General features: G+C 43.4%; 1 protein-coding gene across 2 annotated transcripts in view; it reads left to right on the forward strand.

Moving 5' to 3' along the window:
* Positions 1-24,415, forward strand: part of TRPM8 (transient receptor potential cation channel subfamily M member 8) — a 117,012-nt gene that overhangs the window by 40,589 nt on the left and 52,008 nt on the right. For both annotated transcript variants that reach the window (XM_049712392.1, XM_033424780.2), the window contains exons 10-15: positions 11,853-11,955; positions 13,288-13,406; positions 17,197-17,475; positions 19,029-19,124; positions 20,833-20,962; positions 22,788-22,933. In XM_049712392.1, the coding sequence (XP_049568349.1) occupies positions 11,853-11,955; positions 13,288-13,406; positions 17,197-17,475; positions 19,029-19,124; positions 20,833-20,962; positions 22,788-22,933 (873 nt within the window). The remainder of the gene's footprint in view (positions 1-11,852; positions 11,956-13,287; positions 13,407-17,196; positions 17,476-19,028; positions 19,125-20,832; positions 20,963-22,787; positions 22,934-24,415) is intronic.

Genomic DNA, 24,415 nt, shown 5'->3' on the forward strand with positions numbered 1-24,415 from the left:
GTGCCCAACTCCACTCGCAGCTGGGGGTCTTTATACTTTCTCAGTGACTTTGAAACTGCACTCTGGCTCACACCAGGTTTTTTGCTGGAAATTGAAGCTCACTTAAGTTAAATAACTTGCCCTGTTTCCACACCTCACAAGGGGTAGCAGATGAGGCTTAAATTCCAGTCTGTCTGTTTGCAAAGCTGATAGTCCTTCTTTTACACCCTGTCAACAAGCGTTGAGCCTTCTGTGTTTTGTAGGTTATCAGCGGCAGGGAGGAAAAAACCCCTGTGATGCTGTTTTAGAAATGCAGATTCTAAATGGAACCTATGTCTAGTGGAGAAGCTGTTACTACAGAATAATTGCCTTTCTAAGTTAACTGACCTGTGATTAATTCAGAATCTCTCACCTTTCCTATTGGATCATATAAGAAATAGGTACTAATCGAAATATCTCATGCTTCTTTTGCTAAGTCTATAAAGCACTTTAACATAGTGCTGTGCTTTCTCACCTTTCTCTCTTGTTTCGTGACTGATGTTGACTTGAAATGACTTTCATTCTGTTGACTGTCCAGTTTGTGATAAAGCTCACATTAATACCCGTAGGTACGTTCACATCAGCTCATTCAAAAATGGCCTTTGCTGTTTGGATATTCTTAGGAGCACGTGCTGCCGCTTGGAAATTTTCCCATAAAGGAAATGACAGGCTGTAGACAACAAGACTTACTTTAATCATACAGCCCATTTCATCATTAGAGTGAAAGGTTGAATTTAGTATAAATAATTTTAAAAAGTTCTTTAATTAGCTTGGTATTTCAGCAGTATTTAGTTGTGGAAGAGCCTCAAAGTGTCAAGTTTGGCAAACTGAAATCCTGGAGTAGTGAAGATTATTTTGCTCACGGTAGCCTTTGTCATTATTTTTTTCTTTTACTGAAGTATAGTTGATTTACAATGTTGTGTTAGTTTCAGGTATACAGCAAAGTGATTCAGATACATATATATATATATTCAGTCATATGTATGTATATATATATATAAAACTTTCTTTTCCAGATTCTTTTTCATTATAGATTATTACAAGATATTGAATATACTTCCTGTGCTATACGGTAAATCCTTGTTGTTTATTTTATATAGAGTAGTGTGTATTGGCCTTTGTCGTTATTTAAAGCAAGCCCGGATAAATCAAATTCTTGTAAGTAATGAGAAAATCAACCCCGCCTTCTAGGCTGACAGGTACTCTGTACGAAATGAACACACAGTGAGACCCTATTGGTTTTGTTTAATTTCACATGAGTAGGCAGTTGGGCGATAATCCCGGTAAGGTACAGCAGGGTCGAAGAGACCAGGAAACAAGTCCTTTCTGGATTAAGCCTCATCACTAAGGCTCAGGATTAAAAACTGCACATGCACCTTCTGTCTGTAGCTGACAGTCAGTGTTGCTGCTCAACGATGCCCTGCCCGACAAATGCGTATATGATGTTCCTACCTGAGATGCTGCATTTTGCAGATTTGACTGAAAAAGGTGAAGCTGGTGGTTTTACATGAAAGTTTTTGCTGGGATTTTCTTGTATCTTGGCCAAGTCCAGTTGAGAGACAGACACAAGAATTAGGTAAATAGAGAGATCAAAATATCAGCTTCGTTGGTGATGAAAGCCAAGTTGAAAGATGTGGCTTAGGGGTGCAGCCACCATGGGCCTCCTTATGCTGAGCCCCAGAAAGAGACAGATGAACCCACCCGGACAGAGGCAGCCCTGGATGACTGCTGGCCCCCATCTGCCTAGCCCTAGCCTAGGCATGTGGCTGACAGTGGACACCAGAGCACTAGCACCCTGCAAGGAGCAGATCCCAGCGGAGGAGCAGGAAAGGACTGGCTGGGCAAGGCCAAAGTCATCAACTGGCTATGTCACTCCCCTACCCGGAGTAGCAGTGGGGGGGATACCTAGGGACCTGATTTGGATGGAGGTCCCTCTGCATGAAAATATATGGGTGAGGAAAATATGTATCTCCCAAAGTAGTTATCTTCAATTCTCCATGTATTCAGACCTAAACAGTTTGAGTCATTCCAAACACATCAGGGGAGCAATCCCCAAGCGTAGATATCAACCTAAGACCTTGTGTGTTGAGCAATGTCCTCAAGGTAACTTCCTGTGATGGATGGAAGAAATTTGGTGGTCAGTTCAAGGATGCCCACAGAGGAAGGAATAGACCACTCTTAATTCACCCACCAAAGATGGCCCTGGGTCCATTCTAGTGACTTTTCTCCTACTCCTTCTGCGAGTTGGCTTGTTTAGTCCAGACCAGGTCACACCCAGAGGGCCATGCCACCTTATGGGTCCCCACATCCTTTATGAAGGATTTTGATTTCTGCTTCAAGAAAACGGATACGGGAAAGTCGTCTGAAGCAGGCTAAATGTCAGACACATTTCACTTCCTGTGATTATATTATTCTTTCTGGGATTCACATCTTATTCATATGCTAATGATTTATCATAATTATAATCAAGTCAACCAGAAGACATACAACAATAATAAAAATTAGTCTGGCATTTTGATTATGCACTTGTATGGGGTTGGTAGAAATTTCCCAAAAGACCAAGCCCAAGAATGGAATTATTAATTAATGAATGTATACATTCAATCAAATTTTTTTTGAATTTTGTTTTATTTATTTTTTTATACAGCAGGTTCTTATTAGTTATCTATTTTATACATATTAGTGTATATATGTCAATCCCAGTCTCCCAGTTCATCCCACCCCCACCCCCACCCTGCCACTTTCCCCCCTTGGTGTCTGTACATTTGTTCTCTACATCTGTGTCTCTATTTCTGCCCTGCAAACCGGTTCATCTGTACCATTTTTCTAGGTTCCACATATATGTGTTAATATACGATATTTGTTTTTCTCTTTCTGACTTACTTCACTCTGTATGACAGTCTCTAGATCCATCCACGTCTCTACAAATGACCCAATTTCATTCCCTTTTATGGCTTAGTAATATTCCATCGTATATATGTACCACATCTTTATCCATTCGTCTGTCGATGAGCATTTAGGTTGCTTCCATGACCTGGCTATTGTAAATAGTGCTGCAATGAACATTGGGGTACATGTGTCATTTTGAATTATGGTTTTCTCTGGGTATATGCCCAGTTGTGGGATTGCTGGGTCATATGGTAATTCTAGTTTTAGTTTTTTAAGGAACCTCCATACTGTTCTCCATAGTGGCTGTATCAATTTACATTCCCACCAACAGTGCAAGAGGGTTCCCTTTTCTCCACACCCTCTCCAGCATTTGTTGTTTATAGATTTTCTGATGATGCCCATTCTGACTGGTGTGAGGTGATACCTCATGGTAGTTTTGATTTGCATTTCTCTAATTATTAGTGATGTTGAGCCGCTTTTCAGGTGCTTCTTGGCCATCTGTATGTCTTCTTTGGAGAAATGTCTATTTAGTTCTTCTGCCCATTTTTGGATTGGGTTGTTTGTTTTTTTAATATTGAGCTGCATGAGCTGTTTATATATTTTGGAGATTAATCATTTGTCTGTTGCTTCACTTGCAAGTATTTTCTCCCATTCTGAGGGTTGTCTTTTTGTCTTGTTTGTAGTTTCCTTCGCTGTGCAAAAGCTTTTGAGTTTCATTAGGTCACATGTATTTATTTTTGTTTTTATTTCCATTACTCTAGGGGTGGATCAAAAAAGATTTTGTTGTGAATCATGTCAAAGAGTGTTCTTCCTGTTTTCCTCTAAGAGTTTTGTAGTGTCCTGTCTTACATTTAGGTCTCTAATCCATTTTGAGTTTATTTTTGTGTATGGTGTTAGGGAGTGTTCTAATTTCATTCTTTTACATGTAGCTGTCCAGTTTTCCCAGCACCACTTATTGAAGGGACTGTCTTTTCTCCATTGTATATCCTTGTGTCCTTTGTCATAGATTAGTTGACCATAGGTGCATGGGTTTATCTCTGGGCTTTCTATCCTGTTCCATTGATCTATATTTCTGTTTTTGTGCCAATATCATGTTGTCTTGATTACTGTAGCTTTGTAGTATAGTCTAAAGTCAGGGAGTCTGATTCTCCAGCTCCGTTTTTTTCCCTCAAGACCACTTTGGCTATTTGGGGTCTTCTGTGTCTCCATACAAATTTTAAGATTTTTTGTTCTAGCTTTGTAAAAAATGCCACTGGTAATTTGATAGGGATTGCATTGAATCTGTAGATTGCTTTGGGTAGTATAGTCATTTTCACAATATTGATTCTTCCAATCCAAGAACATGGTATATCTCTCCATCTGTTGGCATCATCTTTAATTTCTATCATCAGTGTCTTATAGTTTTCTGCATACAGGTCTTTTGTCTCCCTGGGTAGGTTTATTCCTAGGTATTTTATTCTTTTTGTTGCAGTGGTGAATGGGGTTATTTCCTTAATTTCTCTTTCTGATCTTTTGTTGCTAGTGTATAGGAATGCAAGAGATTTCTGTGCATTAATTTTGTATCCTGCAACTTTACCAGATTCATTGATTCACTCTAGTAGTTTTCTGGTGGCATCTTTAGGATTCTCTATGTGTAGTATCATGTCATCTGCAAACAGTGACAGTTTTACTTCTTTTCCAATTTGTATTCCTTTTATTTCTGTTTCTCCTCTGATTGCCATGGCTACGACTTCCAAAACTGTGTTGAATAATAGTGGTGAGAGTGGACATCCTTGTCTTTTTCCTGATCTTAGAGGAAATGTCTTCAGTTTTTCACCATTGAGAATGATGTTTGCTGGTGTTTTGTTGTATATGGCCTTTATTATGTTGAGGTAGGTTCCCTCTATGCCCACTTTCTGGAGAGTGTTTATCATAAATCCGTGTTGAATCTTGTCGAAAGATTTTTCTGCATCTATTGAGATGATCAAATGGTTTTTATTCTTCAAGTTGTTAATATGGTGTATCACATTGATTGATTTGCATATATTGAAGAATCCTTGCGTCCCTGGGATAAATCCCACTTGATCATGGTGTATGATCCTTTTAATGTGTTGTTGGATTCGGTTTGCTAGTCTTTTGTTGAGGATTTTTGCATCTCTATTCATCAGAGATATTGGTCTGTAATTTTCTTTTTTTGTAGTATCTTTGTCTGGTTTTGGTATCAGGGTGATGGTGGCCTCATAGAATGAGTTTGGGAGTGTTCCTTCCTCTGCAATTTTTTGGAAGAGTTTGAGAAGGATGGGTGTTAGCTCTTCTCTAAATGTTTGATAGAATTCACCTGTGAAGCCATCTGGTCCTGGACTTTGTTTGTTGGAAGATTTTTAATCATAGTTTCAGTTTCATTACTTGTGATTCGTCTGTTCCTGTTTTCTATTGCTTCCTGGTTCAGTCTTAGAAGGTTATACCTTTCTAAGAATGTGTCCATTTCTTCCAGGTTGTCCCTTTTATTGGCATAGAGTTGTCTGTAGTAGCCTCTTAGGATGCTTTGTATTTCTGCAGTGTATATTGTAACTTCTCCTTTTTCTTTTCTTCTCCATTTTTTTTTTATTGATTTAAGTCCTCTCCCTCTTTTTCTTGATGAGTCTGGCTAAAGGTTTATCAATTTTGTTTATCTTCTCAAAGAACCAGCTTTTAGTTTTATTGATCTTTGCTATTGTTTTCTTTGTTTCTATTTCATTTATTTCTGCTTTGATCTTTATGTTTTCTTTCCTTCTACTAACTTTGGGTTTTGTTTGTTCTTCTTTCTCTAGTTCCTTTAGGTGTAAGGTTAGATTGTTTACTTGAGGTTTTTCTTGTTTCTTGAGGTAGGCTTGTATTGCTATAAAATTCCGTCTTAGAACTGCTTTTGCTGCATCCCATAGGTTTTGGATCATCATGTTTTCATTGTAATTTGTCTCTAGGTAGTTTTTGATTTCCTCTTTGATTTCTTCAGTGATCTCTTGGTTATTTAGTAACATATTGTTTAGCCTCCATGTGTTTGTGTTTTTTACGTTTTTTTCCGTAATTGATTTCTAATCTCATAGTGTTGTGGTCGGAAAATATGCTTGTTATGATTTCAGTTTTCTTAAATTTACCAAGGCTTGATTTGTGACCCAAGATGTGATCTATTCCTGAGAATATTCTGTGCACACTTGAGAAGAAAGTGTAATCTACTGTTTTTGGATGGAATGTCCTATAAATATCAATTAAATCTATCTGGTCTATTATGTCATTTAAAGCTTGTGTTTCCTTATTTATTTTCATTTTGGATGATCTGTCCATTGGTGTAAGTGACGTGTTAAAGTCCCCCACTATTATTGTGTTGTGATTTCCTCTTTTATAGCTGTTAGCAGTTGCCTTATGTATTGAGGTGCTCCTATGTTGGGTGCATATATATTTATAATTGTTATATCTTCTTGGATTGATCCCTTCATCATTATGTAGTGTCCTTCCTTGTCTCTTTTAACATTCTTTATTTTAAAGTCTATTTTATCTTATATGAGTATTGCTATTCCAGCTTTCTTTTGATTTCCATTTGCATGGAATATCTTTTTCCATCCCCTCACTTTCAGTCTGTATGTGTCCCTAGGTCTGAAGTGGGTCTCCTGTAGACAGCATATATATGGGTCTTATTTTTGTATCCATTCAGCAAGCCTGTGTCTTTTGGTTGAAGCATTTAATCCATTCACATTTAAGGTAATTATCCATATGTATGTTCCTATTACCATTTTCTTAATTGTTTTTGTAGCTCATTTTCTTTTCTTGTGTTTCTCACTTAGAGAGGTTCCTTTAACATTTGTTGTAGAGCTGGTTTGGTGGTGCTGAATTCTCTTAGCTTTTGCTTGTCTGTAAAGCTTTTGATTTCTCCATCGAATCTGAATGAGATCCTTGCCAGGTAGAGTAATCTTGGTTGTAGGTTCTTCACTTTCATCACTTTAGATATATCATGCCACTTCCTTCTGACCTGTAGAGTTTCTGCTGAGAAATCAGCTGTTAACCTTATTGGAGTTCCCTTGTATGTTATTTGTCATTTTTCCCTTGTTGCTTTCAATAAGTTTTCTTTGTCTTTAGTTTTTGTCAATTTCATTACTATGTGTCTCAGCATGTTTCTCCTTGGATTTATTCTGCCTGGGACTCTCTGCAGTTCCTGGACTTGGGTGGCTATTTCCTTTCCCATGTTAGGGAAGTTTTCGACTACAATCTCTTCAAATATTTTCTCCGGTCCTTTTTCTCTCTCTTTTCCTTCTGAGACCTCTATAATGTGAATGTCGTTGTGTATAATGTTGTCCCAGTTGTCTCTTAGGCTGTCTTCATTTCTTTTCAATCTTTTCTCTCTATTATGTTTGCAGCAGTGAATTCCACCATTCTGTCTTCCAGGTCACTTATCTGTTCTTCTGCCTCAGTTATTCTGCTATTGATTCCTTCTAGTGTATTTTTCATTTCAGTTATTGTATTGTTTATCTCTTTGTTTGTTCTTTAATTCTGTTAGGTGTTTGTTCTTTAATTCTTCTAGGCCTTTGTTAAACATTTCTTGCATCTTCTCAATCTTTGCCTCCATTCTTTTTCTGAGGTCCTGGATCATCTTCACTATCATTATTCTGAATTCTTTTTGGAAGGTTGCCTATCTCCACTTCACTTAGTTGTTTTTCTGGGGTTTATCTTGTTCCTCATCTGGTACATAGCTCTCTGCCTTTTCATTTTGTCTGTCTTTCTGTGAATGTGGTTTTCCTTCTACAGGCTGCAGAATTGTAGTTCTTTTTGCTTCTGCTGTCTGCCCTCTGGTGGATAAGGCTATCTAAGAGGCTTGTGCAAGTTTCCTGATGGGAGGGACTGGTGGTGGGTAGAGCTGGGTGTTGCTCTGGTGGGCAGAGCTCAGTAAAACTTTAATCCGCTTATCTGCTTGTCTGGGTGGGGCTGGGTTCCCTCCCTGTTGGTTGTTTGGCCTCAGGCAACCCAGCACTGGAACCTACCTGCTCATTGGTGGGGCTAACGGTGGCCTCTGGGAGGGCTCATGCCAAGCAGTACTTCCCAGACCTTCTGTTTCCAGTGTCCCTGTCCCCATGGTGAGCCACAGCCACCCCCTTCCCTCCACAGGAAACCCTCCAACACTAGCAGGTAGGTCTGGTTCAGTCTCCTATGGGGTCACTGCTCCTTCCCCTGGGTCCCGATGCGCACACTGCTTTGTGTGTGCCCTCCAAGAGTGGAGTCTCTTTTCCCCCCAGTCCTGCCGAAGTCCTGCAGTCAAATCCCACTAACCCTCAAAGTCTTATTCTCTAGGAATTCCTCCTCGCATTGCCAGACCCCCAGGTTGGGAAGCCTGACACGGGACTCAGAACCTTCATTCCAGTGGGTGGACTTCTGTGGTATAAGTGTTCTCCAGTTTTTGAGTCACCCACCCAGCAGTTATGGGATTTGATTTTATTGTGATAGCGCCCTTCCTACCATCTCATTGTGGCTTCTCCTTTGTTTTTGGTTGTGGGGTATCTTTTTTGGTGAGTTCCAGTGTCTTCCTGTCGATGATTGTTCAGCAGTTAGTTGTGATTCTGGTGCTCTCATGAGAGGGAGTGAGCGCACGTCCTTCTACTCTGCCATCTTGAACCAATCTCCAATCAAATATTAATTGAGCAACCTCCCAGGGTAATTGTGGGTGACCTTACTGATCATGTGGACAAAGAGCACCCTAACCTGACCTTATGGTTTCTCATCCTCTTCAAGAGACCCTGTATTCTTCCCCACTGGGACCAGGCTCTCCTCCCCTAGCAGTGCTCTCATAGTTATTCTGCTGTATCTACTCCCCACCTTCTCAATAACTTGACCCTTCAAGTCTTCCAGTGTATCTGCCAACCAAGGTATCATTCATTCATTCATTTATTTCGAACACCTGGATTTGTTTATTTGTTGTTTATTGAGCACATACTGTATGCCTGGTACTGGAACAGGCATTTCAGAAAGAACAGTATATGCAACAGGGAGTGCTTATCCTCAGAGAGAGCACAGAAATTGAAAAAAATTCATGTTGAGTGATTACAATACAATGTATTGTATAGTTTCAAAACAGAAAGGGTGTTCTGAAGAAAGGTAGCATGGATACACAGGGCTTGAACCAAGGGAGCCTGGCCTGGTGTGGAAGGCCTTTCAAGGGAGGGCTTCTCAGGGGCAGTGGCGTGGGAGCCATGTCTGAATGATGGGTGGGGTTCAAGGGTGAGGGCTGGGGTTGTTTGGTGCAAAGTTCCTGAGATGTGAGGTAAGCATGGCTACCGAGGAGTTGAAAGATGGCAATGAGGGTGGATACTGTGGGTGGAAACTGGAGGACTTTTGAGGGTTTTGTTCTTGTTCAGGTGTAGTGGGAAGTCACTGAAGGGTTTGAGGCAGGATGAGGCGTGATCCAAGTGTATTCAGTTAAGGTCACACTGGCTGCAGTAGAGGGTTAGTATCCGAGGAGGTGAGAGTACGTGGGTGGGGAGGGGGGATGAGGTAGGCGCCCCTGCAGCATCTCTGGGTCCCATCAGTTTGCTCTATATCCATATTCACCTTCTCCTTCTTCCTTTTCATTTTGAAGGAAAAGATGTCTCACCCCCTCTGTGCTGCTTACCCCCACTTGTGCCCCAGAATCTTGGGACCTAGACCCTTCCCTTCCTGTCATTTCTGGCTGGACCCCTTTCCTCTGCCTGAACAAAGGCTGCCAGCGTAATGAGAGGGCCCTTCCCCTCCTGCTGTCAGCCCCTCCTCCTCTCTCCATCAAACCCACTGTGACTTGTGTTTTCCCGCCGTTTTCATTTATTTCCTCGTCACCCTCAGATGTCCTTTGAACTAGGGCCTCCGACACTATTTTTCCCAGGAAACTGCAGCCTTGAGGTCACCTCCTAAAGTCCAAATCCAAGGGCTTTTCTTTTTTCTTTTTCTTTTAAATTGAACTATAGCTGAGTGACAGTATTGTGTTAGTGTCAGGTGTACAGCAAAGTGATTCAGTTCTATATATATCACACACACACACACACACACACACACACACACACAATCTTCTTTATCCATTCATCTGTTGATGGGCACTTGGGTTGCTTTCATGTCTTGGCTACTGTAAGTAGTGCTACCATGAACATTGGGGTGTAAATATCTTTTTGAATTAAGAGCTTTCATCTTTTCTGGATATATGCAAGAGCCCTTTTTAGTCCACATCTTCACCCTTCCAGCCTGACCTGAGGCTTCCCTCTCCACCCAGCTGAAACTCTCTGTAGTTTTAGGCCCTCATTTCCAAATGTTGCCAGGAAAACCCACCACCATCTTGAACTCAGTCTAACCACAGCCAGACTCGTTTCCTCCTCCAGAAGGAGCTCTTCCTTGCCAAGCTCCCACCAAGCTCGCCAATGCCTGAATCCTTGGAATCAAGGCCTCTGCCTCTCCCCCAGCTCTGGAATCTTAAAAAGTGTCTTAAAATTAAATTTTAAAGAAAAATCACAAAGGATAATATAGTGAATTCCTTGTCGCTTTAGTCAGTCACCAAGTTGTCTTGGCTTTTGTTCACACTGAAATTTCCTTCCTATAATCTAAGCCCTATGTCCACACTCGGATGCTTTCTGTGGTCTTCTGTTCTCTTTTCTGCATTTATTCACTCATTCAACAACTGAGCACCTACCATGTGTTACACACACACACACACACACACACACACACACTCATCCCTAGTCAATGAGTCTCTCAGCTATTTTTTTTTTTTTTTTTTTGCGGTACGCGGGCCTCTCACTGTTGTGGCCTCTCCCGTTGCAGAGCACAGGCTCCGGACGCGCAGGCCCAGCGGCCATGGCTCACGGGCCCAGCCGCTCCGCGGCATGTGGGATCCTCCCGGACCGCAGCACGAACCCGTGTCCCCTGCATCGGCAGGCGGACTCTCAACCACTGCGCCACCAGGGGAGCCCTCAGCTTTTTTTAAAAAATTAATTTTTATTGGAGTATAGTTGATTTACAATGTTGTGTTGGTTTCTGCTATACAGCAAAGTGAATCAGTTATATATATACATAAATCCACTCTTTTTTAGATTCTATTACCATATAGATCATTATAGAGTACTGAGTAAAATTCCCTGTGCTACACAGTAGGTTCTTATTAGTTATCTATTTTTATGTATAGTAGTGTGTATATGCCAATCGCAATATATCTTTCCTGCCCCTCCTTTCCCCCTTGGTAACCCTAATTTTTTTTCTACATCTATGACTCTATTTCTGTTTTGTAAATAGGTTCATTTGTACCATTATTTCTTAGTTTCCACATATAAGTGATATCATATGATATTTGTCTTTCCCTGTCTGACTTCACTCAGTATGACAATCTCTAGGTCCATCCGTGTCACTGCACATGGCATTATTTTATTCCTTTTTTATGGCGGAGTAATATTCCATCGTATATATGCACCACATCTTCTTTATCCATTCTTCCATCGATGGACATTTAGGTTGCTTCCATGTCCTGGCTATTGTAAATAGTGCTGCAATTAACATTGGGGTGCATGTATCTTTTTGAAGTACGGTTTTCTCTGGATATATGCCCAGCAGTGGGGTGCCTGGATCATATGGTAGCTCTATTTTTAGTTTTTAAAGAAACTTCCATACCGTTCTCCATAGTGGCTGTACCAATTTACATTCCCACCAACAATGTAGGAGGGTTCCTCTCTCAGCTTTTTGATAGGGTCTTGTTGATATATGTGCCCTTGTAGAGCCAGTACTTTATTCTCATGGTGGTCAAGGACTCACTATTCCAATTTAGAAATTAGATGCTGTGGGTACAGGTGCTGTAGAAGAGGGAAGGAGATTTGGAACGTTCCTATAGGTGGTCTTTAAGAAAATGGAATAAAATATTCCTCACCAAAAGAGAGTTTATGCTCCTTGTGCCTGAAATCAGTTGGCTGACAACTCTGCTCTTTAAATCTTGCCAGCTCAAAGAAATTCTCGAAAGTTCTCACCTATTAACCGTTATTAAAATAGAAGAAGCTGGGGATGAAATTGTGAGCAATGCTATCTCCTATGCATTGTACAAAGGTGAGTAAAATTAGCTCCTGTAGAAGTTTCAGCTTTGTGTTGCTTTCTGTGGCTTTTAATGGCTTCCATTTATTTTTTAAAACAACTTTACTGAAATATAATCTTGCACTTAATTTTGATTAGCATATATTAGAAGTTGGAATAACTACTATTGACCTGCTGAGTTAAATCTCCTTGGTTGTATATATTTAACAGAACAAGAATTTTTTTTTTTTTTTTGCGGTACGCGGGCCTCTCACTGTTGTGGCCTCTCCCGCTGCGGAGCACAGGCTCCGGACGTGCAGGCTCAGTGGCCACGGCTTACGGGCCCAGCCACTCCGCGGCATGTGGGATCTTCCCAGACCGGGGCACGAACCCCTGTCCCCTGCATCGGCAGGCGGACTCTCAACCACTGAGCCACCAGGGAAGCCCCCAGAACAAAAATTTTTATTTCATCAAAATATCAGTTAAAGATGATCACAGTGCTTTCCAAAGAGCTGTCTCCAGCAGTGGTTTAGAATCTTTATCTGAGTCTCAGACACTTTGAGTATACGATAAAAGCTATGGACCTCTGTCCTAGGATTCCACATCTGTGTACACACGTGCACACACACATAGATAATTTTGCGTTCAGTTTCAGGAGTTAACACGTCTCCTATGCTTATGAATGAACCTCAGTTTTAAAATCCTCATGTGTGAACTTTGCTGTCTGAGAATCCCATCAAGGTGGAATTACCTGAAGTAAATAGACCCCTGGCAAAGGCCACGTGGAGTTGAGCCATCTGCTTAATATATTTAAGGCATGCAGAGCAGAGTAAGGCACAAGAGAAGTGCACTTTAAGGCTTAGTTATTTATTAGAATCATTCTTACTGCGCTTGTCAGGAATTTGGTTGTAAGGATATTTATTAAAATGGGACTGTATCTGTAGAGATACATAGGTACAGAAATTATCAGCTCTGAAAAAGACAAGTGGAGTATTGTTATGATAGAGCGCATTATGTCATAGCTTTAGATATAGTAAAAGTCAGATGTGGTCCTGGAAATGTGACATTTATGGAATCTGAATCTATGGAAAAATATCAGTATACTATAGTTAACTGTTAGGATATGAAATGGAAAGATATTATCACCTAAATTGATCCACATTACATACTTTGGGACATAGAGAATATGGATAAGATGGAGTGAAAATAAACTGTCCGTGAAATGACAGCTCTGAGTGTCTGATTCTAAGATAGCATGCTCAGAATCTCCTTTGATAAATGGCTCTGATAATTGGCCATATGTAATGGTTCTGACGCTCTTGTTTCTGGGTGTTTGGTGAGTTGATTTTTTTCCCTGTCCTCTTACAGCCTTTAGCACCAATGAACAAGATAAGGATAACTGGAATGGGCAGCTGAAGCTTCTGCTGGAGTGGAACCAGCTGGACCTAGCCAGTGATGAGATTTTCACCAATGACCGCCGGTGGGAGGTACATAGGAAGCCCTCCTGGGTTATCCAGTGACAGGTCTGGTCCATTTCTGACAGGGTCTTTGCCCTTGAATATTGTACAAGATTGTCCTGTCCTGGTACATCAGTGTTGCCAAGACTCACTTTCCTCATCTGTAGTCGGGGATAATAACATTGACTTAGTAGGTTGCTTGCAAAGAGATAATAAAAATAAATACACTAACGTAAGGTAACATCAATCCACCATTACCATCCAAAGTTTATAGCTCTCCCGCCATGATATGAGAGGCGATTCTCCATTGAGGTGTTGAGGTGCAGATTTCCTCCTAGGAGTTGATGGACAGAAATGTGGGGAAACTAAGTGCAGGATGATGGAAAGGGGTTTATCAGAAATAACTCAACTAAAAATCCAGACAGCGGTACTCATTTTGTGCCCTGCCCCACCTTCTTAGCCAAGTTCTCATAAGAGAATTGTCAGCAGTGAGACGCGTAAGAGAAAAATAGAACAAGTTGATTAAAGACATACAATGAATATCTTAGAGTTAGAAAATCAGGACTCCCCCAGGCAAACGAGTACCTCCAATATGGAAGTTGTATGTCCAGAAAATCTGTATTTTTTTCCAGTAGAGTGACTTTTCTCACTTTGAATTTGATGAGAGTTGTAAGACTGCATTTTCCAGCAGCATCCTCTTGGGTACAACTAAAGTGAGATCCGCCTTAGGAGCTCTGTTTTGTAGGAACAATTATAAACCATCACACTTGGATCTGCAAGGTGGAGCCTTCTCTGTTTTAAGCTCTTCAGTCACTGGTGGGCAGTGAAAACACTTTGAGGCCTATCGTTGTATAATCAAAGATGCAGACTTCAGTTGTCCTTACATGTGATCAGTTTTAAGAATAGAATCCAAATAAAATCATGGCTTATGGGTTTTTAAATTATTCATTCCTCTAGCAAACATTATCTTTGGTTTTTGCAGTATAATGAGCCCTATCTCACATGGCAAGCCTTTAGTTAGTTGAGGGAAAACAGACCTGTTTGGAAATCTAGGTAATTGATCCAGAAATGAACCCCTGTGTGTGAAATGTTCTATTTAAGTGACATCAGATGGCACAAATAAACATAAACTCAGGCATGCATTGAATAGTACATTTAATTTTATTAACTCAGCTAAAGGTAGTTGAGTGAAGGACATAATGGTTGAGAGGATGGACTCTGGAGCCAGCCCATCTGCATGACTTAACCTCTGCAAGTTCCTTAACCTTCCTCAGTTTCCCTGTACAGTGGTGAATCGGGGTCAGTTCATACTGGTTTTAGCAAGAGCTGACTGCTAAAATTTTTAGGGTTTTTTGAGTCTGTTGTTAAATACAGTCATTAAAAATCAAATACTATACTCTTAGAACTAAATAAATTTTATTAAAAACAAAGGCAATAAATAATCAAACTCGTCCCTTTCTAACTGTTCTCCTACATTTACTCTGATCTATACCCTGGAGGTTATGTCTATCGTATCTGCATTCTGGAAACACCACACTTGCTACTCTGTGTTGGGTCCCAGTTGTGCATTCAGTGATGTCACATGGTAGCCGAAGACTGGCCCCGTTGGGAGCATTTACACTGTAGCAATCAATGGTCAAATACTACAAATCGGGGCTTATTATTTTCTCCCAGAATGTTGGTTGTAAAGTATTTACCAGCACACCGCTGCTCATCTGAAAACAGAGATGGTAATAATAGTGGTAGCTACCTCACTGGACTGTTATGATGATTACATCAGATAATATTTCTGAAGTGCTTAGAACACTGGCACATATGAAGCCATATAGAAGTCTTTGTTTAAAAATAGCTAAAGATCTTTGCATAACCTTGTGTAGTGCACAGAGCAGCTTCACTGTGCTGGTTCACTTGGCCGTCATGCCAGCCATCACAGGGATTATCTCATTTTGCTGGTTAATAAGCCAGGGCTCCATGGGTACCACAGGAGGGCCATTCTGATGGTTTTTTGAGGGCCTGCTCCGAACTCGAATCTCCAAAGGCATCTTGACCTGTGTTACCTCATTTCATCCCCACAAGCACCTATTTTACAGACGAGCAAACTGAGGTTGAGACACAGTCTTGTTCGAGGTCGCACATAAGGTAACGGTAGAACCAAGGTTTGGAAACAAACGTGTGTCTGACTGCAAAGCTGTTCTCTTCTCCACATGCCAGTGGCTCTCAAAGGGTGGTCCCTGGACCCGGGGAAGCATGAGTAACCTGGGAACTTGTTAGCAGTGCAGGGTATCAGGGCAGCCACCTCTTTTTGTCCCTGTCCCGCCTGGAGCCACAGTGGGGGGACTCAAGGGACCCTTGGCAGTTGGCTCTGCAGACAATGTGTGATCCTGGAGAGACCAACATCAGACAGAAACAGAAACCGCTAATGCTGCCCTTGGCAGGGAATATTCCCCTGAACCAGGGCTCAGACAATTAAAGTGAGGACAGTGGGCTGGGTGAGCCGCCGCGAGGCTAGTGGGGGGGCTCAGGGCTACAGTGCCCAGGCTCCTGGAGCTGCCCCAGTTGGCTCCAACTGACGGTTCTCTGTGTTGTCAGAGCTTCTGGTATTTACTTGTGAATCTGGATTTTAATGCTGGCAATGTGGATTTTTATGAACTGTCTAATTTTTAATATTGGCAACTGAATCAAATTGTAAGAAATAGGGCTTCCCTGGTGGCGCAGTGGTTGAGAGTCCGCCTGCTGATGCAGGGGACACGGGTTCGTACCCCGGTCCGGGAAGATCCCACATGCCGCGGAGCGGCTGGGCCCGTGAGCCATGGCCGCTGAGCCTGCATGTCCAGAGCCTGTGCTCCACAACAGGAGAGGCCACAACAGTGAGAGGGCCGTGTACCACAAAAAAAAAAAAAAAAAAATTGTAAGAAATAGTATGGAGGACCATCAGAACATATCTGAGAGCTGGTGTGGCCCATGGACCACGGGTTTGTGTCTGAAGTACACGTTAATTATCTTTATTAAGATGCTTAATAAGCTTCTATGGGATAAGGATTACCAGGATCCCAGACAGTAGAGGTACAGATAAATAATAACCAGGTATCACTGTCAAGTGTTCCAGTGACTCATGGTTATGTAACATGACCAGGCATTTGCCTCATGGCCATGGGAAGGGCAGTGGGGCAACCCCATGGCACAGAAGGAAAAGTTGGCTGGTGGTTAGGTCACAATTGGTGTCCAGTGTAGACCTCAGAGAAATGGTGTGAGCTGTACCAGGAGCCCCTGCCCCCTAATGGAGCGAGTGCTTCCTTTATGCCAGACACTGGGATCAATTCTTGATCAACGTCATCCCTTTCTTTAATGTAATTTTTTTTTTTAGATTTTTATTCGACGTGGACCATTTTTAAAGTCTTTATTGAATTTGTTACAATATTGTTTCTGTTTTATGTTTTTGTCTTTTGGCCACGAGGCAAGTGGGGTCATATCTCCACAACCAGGGATCAAACACGCACCCCCTGTATTGGAAGGCAAAGTCTTAACCACTGGACCACCAGGGAAGTCCCTCAACATCATCCTTATGTGGGTGTCATTATCTCCACTTTACAACAGCAAGAGACCAGTTCCCATCCAAGCTCACATCTGGCTGATTTCAAAGATTCCACCTTGCTTCTTCCCCCATCTCGATGTTTGAGCTGTCATCTAATATTGTGTTACAACTGAAAAGATAAATTTTATTTACCTCATGGTTGAAAATGCGATGTGTCTGAGAAAGAAGGTGCCTTGTTTTCTTGATTGGATTTAGGCTGTGCATTCTCTCTCTGCTCTTTCTCCTCAGTCTGCTGACCTTCAGGAAGTCATGTTTATGGCTCTCATAAAGGACAGACCCAAGTTTGTCCGCCTCTTTCTGGAGAATGGCTTGAACCTGCAGAAGTTCCTCACCAATGACGTCCTCACCGAGCTCTTCTCCAATCACTTCAGCACCCTGGTGTATCGGAACCTGCAGATTGCCAAGAATTCCTATAATGACACCCTCCTCACGTTCGTCTGGAAGCTGGTTGCTAACTTCCGAAGAGGCTTCCGGAAGGAAGACAGGAATAGCAGGGATGAGATAGACGTAGAGTTCCATGTGTGTACTGTCACAGTTGTCTGCTTGAATTCTTTGCTCTCTTGAGTCTTCCCTCAAAAAATCTCTCTACTTCCGTCTTTCCTACTCCCTACCTCATTGCTGTCATGTAGTTAACATGTTGGGGTTGTTATTTTTTCCTACTGCCTTTATTTAAGCTAGCAAGTCCTAGCGAGGTAACAAGTGGTGCATTTTCTTGCTTTATTCTTTGTGCTATCTCTACAACTAGTTATTGCAGTATTTCCTAATTGCAAAGCTTGGTGCGACACACTTTCTGAAGGCATCTAGCAGGGAACGGGGAAAAATGACTGGCTGCCTGATCATGTCTTAGCGTTTTGGACATGATCTGCCTAAAATAGTTCTCTGCTACTTATGCAAAGAAAAGGAGAACTGCCGAGTTTCCTTTTGTGAATAAAAGGGGCAGTGAATCTTTGTAAAGAGATAATCCAGGTTTCCATTTGAGAAGGTGTTGTGGATGTACCACTTACATTCTCTCAAGATTTCCTATTTTAAGCACAGGCAGGCCCAGTTTCTAGAACCTGCAACTCTTTGCTGAAGGTCTGCTCTGGTCAGAGCCCAGTGACTGCCAGAAGTTGGTGTATAAATACCTCAGCAACCCCCCTGCTCAGAGGAGATAATTCTGAGACCTGTGTCCTACACTGGCTCCAAGGGTTGCCTAGTGGGATTGATCTCTGGTTATTTACCATGACAACTTGTTGGTCCTTTCTTTTCCAATCTCATTTCCTCAATTTCCTAGTGGTTTTCCTGGAATCTTGTCCAAAATAAACTACCTGTCTCAAATGCTTGATCGCTTCTGGGAAAACTCAAACTCGGTCAGGATCTTTTATAGTTTTAGAATTTTATTACATGTGTGTTGCAAAAATCTAAATGAGCTAGGTGTTTGAAGGAATTGGAAATGTTTAAAAAGCTGTTTGATGCTATTTATGTTAAAACTCTCTACAGTATCCATAACTATGCCAGAAACATTTTGGATATTGGTAAAACCTGTAGGGAAGATTAAAAGGAATATATACATAGAGTTCTATCTGAAAAGGTTCCCTTGGAAGATACGGGAGGCTGAATGGGAGCTGGGATTCTTAGCTGATGTATTAGGAATTGTAACTTTGAATAACGCTCCAAAGAAATAACTTCAGTTTTCCATTGTGATAATGGAACTTCAACTATTGGAAAGTTAGAATTTAGTTAGGACGATTTTTCTAGATGAGAAAGAGATTTCGATGATGAGAAGAACTTCTCTTCAGCCTGTCAGAAGTCATTCAGTTTTTAAATTGCCGTCAGCCCATTTTTTCACCCTTTATACCTTTCCATCTACTTGTACGTTGTCTTTTATGATAGATCAGAGATTCTGTTGAAACTCACATCACTGCTCTGTGAGAATGGATTCAGACGCCAAGTTACAGAGCCCTCCAAACAGGGGGCGCTCTCCTAGGGCATCCTGACCCTGTTTTCATTCTTACACTAGTGTGTCTGCCAAAGTGGTGCTCCCTCTGCATGTGCTGACCCCCTGCTCTCATCCCTCCCAGGACGTGTCTCCTATTACTCGGCACCCCCTGCAGGCACTCTTCATCTGGGCCATTCTTCAGAACAAGAAGGAACTTTCCAAAGCCATCTGGGAGCAGGTAAATGTCCAAGTCTGTGGCAGATGTATGCTTGGTTGTGGTCGTTCTGACCCTTTCAAACCTCACATATCTAATCTAAAGCGTCCTCAGTAAAAGGGAATATTTGATGTCGGTAGATATGGTTGTGCCTGTTTCCATGTGAACAGGGGTGTGTTTGGGAGGGGAGGTCCCTGGAAAGTTCTGGGCTTGGTGGGTAATCCAGGAGGCACCTGCTTCTTAGGTTTGTGTGGATGTGTGATTGTCTTCCAAGTGGAGGAGGTTTTAAAGTTTGATTTAAAATTAATTTCTAACTTTCTTGCATTATAGGCAGGAAGTAGGGCCTGTACAAAGCCTGCTTTAGGAAATGATTGAGACTTTTCTTTGTGATTCCACACAGAATGATTTTTATAAATGATTTATGAACAGTTGAAAAGAAGCTGCATTCTCTGTTTTTAGAGCCTAAGATCAGGGATTGAATATTGATTCACACACACACTCTCACTAACTGTAATTGTCAGTCTTCGTGTCCTTGACCAATTTCCCCCTCTGAGCTGTTACAGCGTGATGGTGGGTCATCAGGCTTCCCATTGCCATGTCTGACTATCAGCTTCTCCTGCATTTGTCTTGTTTTTTTTATTGGAGTATAATTGCTTTACAATGTTGTGTTAGTTTCTGCTGTACAATGAAGTGAATCAGCTATATGCATACCTATATCCCCTCCCTCTTAGACCTCCCTCCCCCCCTTCCCCGCCTTCCCCCCCATCTAGGTCATCACAGAGCACTGAGCTGATCTCCCTGTGCTATACAGCAGGTTCCCACTAGCTATCTATTTTACACATGGTAGTGTATTTATGTCAAACCTAATCTCCCAATTTGTCCCACCCTCCCGTCCCACCCCTGTGTCCACATGTCTGTTCTCTACGTCTATGTCCCTATTCTTGCCCTACAAATAGGTTCATCTGTACCATTTTTTCTAGATTCCACATATATGCATGTACAATATTTGTTTTTTTCTTTCTGGCTTACATCACTCTGTATGACCGACTCTATAGGTCCATCCACATCTCTACAAGTGATCCAGTTTCGTTCCTTTTTATGGCTGAGTAATATTCCATTGTATATATGTACCACATCTTCTTTATCCATTCATCTATCATTGGACATTTAGGTTGTTTCCATGTCCTGGCTATTGTAAATAGTGCTGCAATGAACATTGGGGTACATGTATCCTTTTGAATTATGGTTTTCTCAGGGTATATGCCCAGTAGTGAGATTTCTGGGTCATATGGTAATTCTATTTGTAGTTTTTTAAGGAACCTCCATACTGTTCTCCATAGTGGCTGTATCAATTTACATTCCCACCAACGGTGCAAGAGGGTTCCCTTTTCTCCACACCCTCTCCAGCATTTATGATTTGTAGATTTTTTGGAGACGGCCATTCTGACTGGTGTGAGGTGAAACCTCATTGTAGTTTTGATTTGCGTTTTTCTAATAATTAGTGACGCATTTATCTTGATTTTTTTTGTATGTTAATTCCATGTTCAAGACTGTGAGTATATTCAGGTTCAAGACTCTTGGTGCACATTGCAAATTTTACTGGGAATCATTGGAACAGTTCAGATTTTTACCACTTCCTGCTTTTGCCATCAATCTGTGCTTGCCTGACTTTGATGTTGACTCGACTGCAAGGGCTTACGAATTAACTGTGACATTCTCACCCCTCTGGAAGACCAGGGGCTGTACTCTGGCAGCCCTGGGAGCCAGCAAGCTTCTGAAGACTCTGGCCAAGGTGAAGAATGACATCAATGCTGCAGGGGAGTCAGAGGAATTGGCAAACGAGTACGAGACCCGAGCAGTGGGTAAGCCTCTGGGAACGGGAGCCGTGGCTGGCACAGCCACACCGCGTGGCATTTACTGACTTTTCCAAGAATGAAGGTGGTGAAATATAGGCTCTCTCATCCCACAGCTGCCCAGGGCCACACCCAGGCCAGGTCTAAGTAACTCAGCACCATAGGGAAGCCTTGGGGTGTTTTGTTTTGGGGATGCTATTCAGAAACCTTGACACGTGTGAGGTTTTACCTGATGTGCAAGCTAGCAGGTTAGCCTGCCAGCTTCCTATACATGTACTGACAGAAGACCCCAGACCCCTGGCTTAGGGACACAGATGGTTTACTACTAATGGCAAAGGCAGCAGCCAGAGTGGCATCTTGGGTTGGTCCCCATGCCTCGATTCCCCACGAGGTCACGTGAATAAGGGCCGGTGTTGGTGGTCCCACATCTCCACAAACTTAGGAGGCTCAGAGCTTCTATAACCCAAGGCAACAGGCGAGCTGCCCAGCGCCCCTCCAGGGCGATGTTTCTCATCACCTGGAACAGAAGAGGGCAGAGGCCCCGCTGAGTGTGACACTCCTGAAACATCTGTCCTCTGTTCGCTGTTCACCTGCCCTTGACACGGCTTGCCATCGCCCCTGCTCAGAGGGCCCGGACCCCACGGGACTGTGAGAAATCCAGGACCAGTTGCCTCGCAGCAACAGAGAATTTTAGGCCGGCTCAGTTTTCTTCTTTCCACTGGGGAGTTTTCAGTTTGCAAGGTGGCACGTTGCACAATGCAGGCGTGTTTGTCTGTTGTCTGATCTAATGAAGAAATGTTCATGCATTTAGCCTCTCTGTGTTGGGAAAAAGGTGTCTGATTATTTCTTCTACTACATTAAAAATTTCAAGGTATTACGTTGTTTTTGGATTGACTTCAGCTGGGCAATGGCTCCGAGCATTTCGACTTTTAAAGGATTTTCTCTGAGGAGCTACACACCAATCTGTTTGTCATAAGGTCTCAAAATATAAGCACACCCTCAATGCAGTAGGCCAGTGTTGTTGGGTTTTTTTTAAGTGTTTTTTTTTAAATTTTTATTTATTTTATTTTTGGCTGCGTTGGGTCTTCATTGCTGTGCGTGGGCTTTCTCTAGTTGCGGCGAGCGGGGGCTATACTTCGTTGCGGTGCATGGGCTTCTCATTGCGGTGGCTTCTCTTGCTGCGGAGCACAGGCTCTAGGCACGTGGGCTCAGTAGTTGTAGCACATGGGCTTCAGTAGTTGTGGCTCATGGGCTCTAGGCGTGCAGGCTCAGTAATTGTGGCACACAGGCCTAGTTGCTCCGCGGCATGTGGGATCTTCCCGGAACAGGGCTCAAATCCTTGTCCTCTGCACTGGCAGGAGGCTTCTTAACCACTGCGCCACCAGGGAAGCCCTGGGCCAGTGATTTTTATTACGTCATTTTGGCTTTTTTTTTTTTTTTGCACTGTGCCTTAACCGCAAAGAACCTCACCAAAAAAGCACAGAGGTAAATGAGATGGAGGGGGGCTCAGGGTCTGGCTCCCCTCCCCAGTGGCTGAACCCCACCAAAGAGGGCATTCCTCATGTTCACTGCAGCTCACTTCAGTGGGCATTTCTGGACACCTGCCGCCAGGAGGCGCTGTGCTGTGTGCGGGGTGCCCAAAGAAGGTCCCTTTGTTCAGTAGAGAATTATATTGTACTGGTGTTCTCTTTGCCTTTTATAATCCAGGATGCTCACAGCCAGGCTTTCATGGAAGTCAGGGCTTGGCTGGTGGGCCCGGGTGCGGGGGGGAAAGTTCTGTGTATTGGCCAGCCCTGCCTCCCATTTCCCTCTCTCTGGGGACAATGTCACTTAGAGCTGTTCACGGAGTGTTACAGCAGCGACGAAGACTTGGCAGAACAGCTCCTGGTCTATTCCTGTGAAGCCTGGGGCGGAAGCAGCTGTTTGGAGCTGGCGGTGGAGGCCACGGACCAGCATTTCATCGCTCAGCCCGGGGTCCAGGTAAGCAACATGCAGTCACCGAACATCATGCCCAGAAATGGGCCTTTCCATCAGCTGGTCTCTGGATCCAGTGTATCTCTAACCAGGTGTAGGGATGGGCCAGGTTACATGAACTGTCTGAGCCTTAGTTTCCTTATCTGTAAAGTGGGCATAATAGGGGGTAAAGGAACGGTTGCTGTGAGGATTCAATGAGATAATATGTGAGTGGGGCCAGCCCTTTATGGTAGCTGTTACTCTTAGAACCATTACTAGTAGTAATGGCAGCAGAGAAACTAGTATGAAGTGGGTTCAGCCAGTGTAGACGTTTCCTGCCCCAAATTACATTAACAGCAGTTTGCACCTGGTATCTCAGGTTTCGGAGGGGAGATTTTTTCCACCCACCATCCCAGGTGGAGGGGTCTGGTGTGAAGGGGAGGAAGATGGGGGAGAGATGGAAGGACTGACACTCGTCTGCGTAGCCCTGGTACACGCGACCACGCTTCATCTTCACAGCACGTGTGGGGGTCGACATCATCCCATTTTACTGAGGAGGACTCAGGAGCTCGGAGAGGTTCTGGAATGTTCCCCAGGTTGCTAGGAAGTGGCAGGGCTGGGTTTGGATCCCATGATGATTGCCCGTCTTACGGACTTCCCATTGTTCCATGCAGCCAATAACTGGCACAGTGTTTACAAAAGAATCCGTTTGCTACTGCAGCCAAGTGGATTCAGTGAGTGTGGTCATGGATGACAAGGGACACACAGGGAGCCTTGCTGTTGTTCTGGTGTAGCCTCTGTGTCGTAGTGGGCTGGAGGGAGGCCAGTGCTGGGGTCAGGGTTGCCTGGGAGACCCGGCCGGCTGCCACGGCTGCCTCGCTCTGCTCATGGCTCTGCTCACAGCTTCTTAGGCCCCAGACCCCTTCTTGCAGGTGTCCCAGAGCTTTGGGGAGGTTGACTCATGCTCCCGTCCAAGTTCACCAGGCCCGACGGTTTCCACCAGATACCGGTTCAGCGATGTTTATGGAAAGTCTCCCTGCCCGGCCCGTGGGACCAGGGAGTGTGGTTGCTCTGGGCAGGCTGACGTGTGGGGTCAGATGTCGCTGGTGGCCATGGAAGCCGAGCTAGTGCGGGAGCTTTCTGTGACCGAGGGCCTCGTGGTGCCGTTTGGTGAAGGCCTGGTGGGCTCATCACCCTGGAAGGGTCGGGACAGTGCGGAAGACCGGACCTTACTTGTCTCGGTGTGCCCCGCAGAAGCAGACCGCCAGACAAGGATTTGACTGCAAGTAGTTTATGCTGGACGTGAGTCCAGGAGGTGCGTGAGGGGAGTGGAGGCCGAGAGGCTGGGAGGAGAAGGGAAGGAAGCAGACACAGGTATGCTAAGGAGAAGGTGCCTTCTGGGAGCTTCTGGGAGCTTCATGCCGCCGCCCCAGTGGTGCCCATCTGAGCACCTACCCACCAACTGCAGTTTGCGGTTCCCTGGGGGCTGCCCCTCAAGAGCCAACTGCA

The sequence above is a fragment of the Orcinus orca genome, chromosome 7 (assembly GCF_937001465.1).
Source record: "Orcinus orca chromosome 7, mOrcOrc1.1, whole genome shotgun sequence".
NCBI classification, from domain to species: domain Eukaryota; kingdom Metazoa; phylum Chordata; class Mammalia; order Artiodactyla; family Delphinidae; genus Orcinus; species Orcinus orca.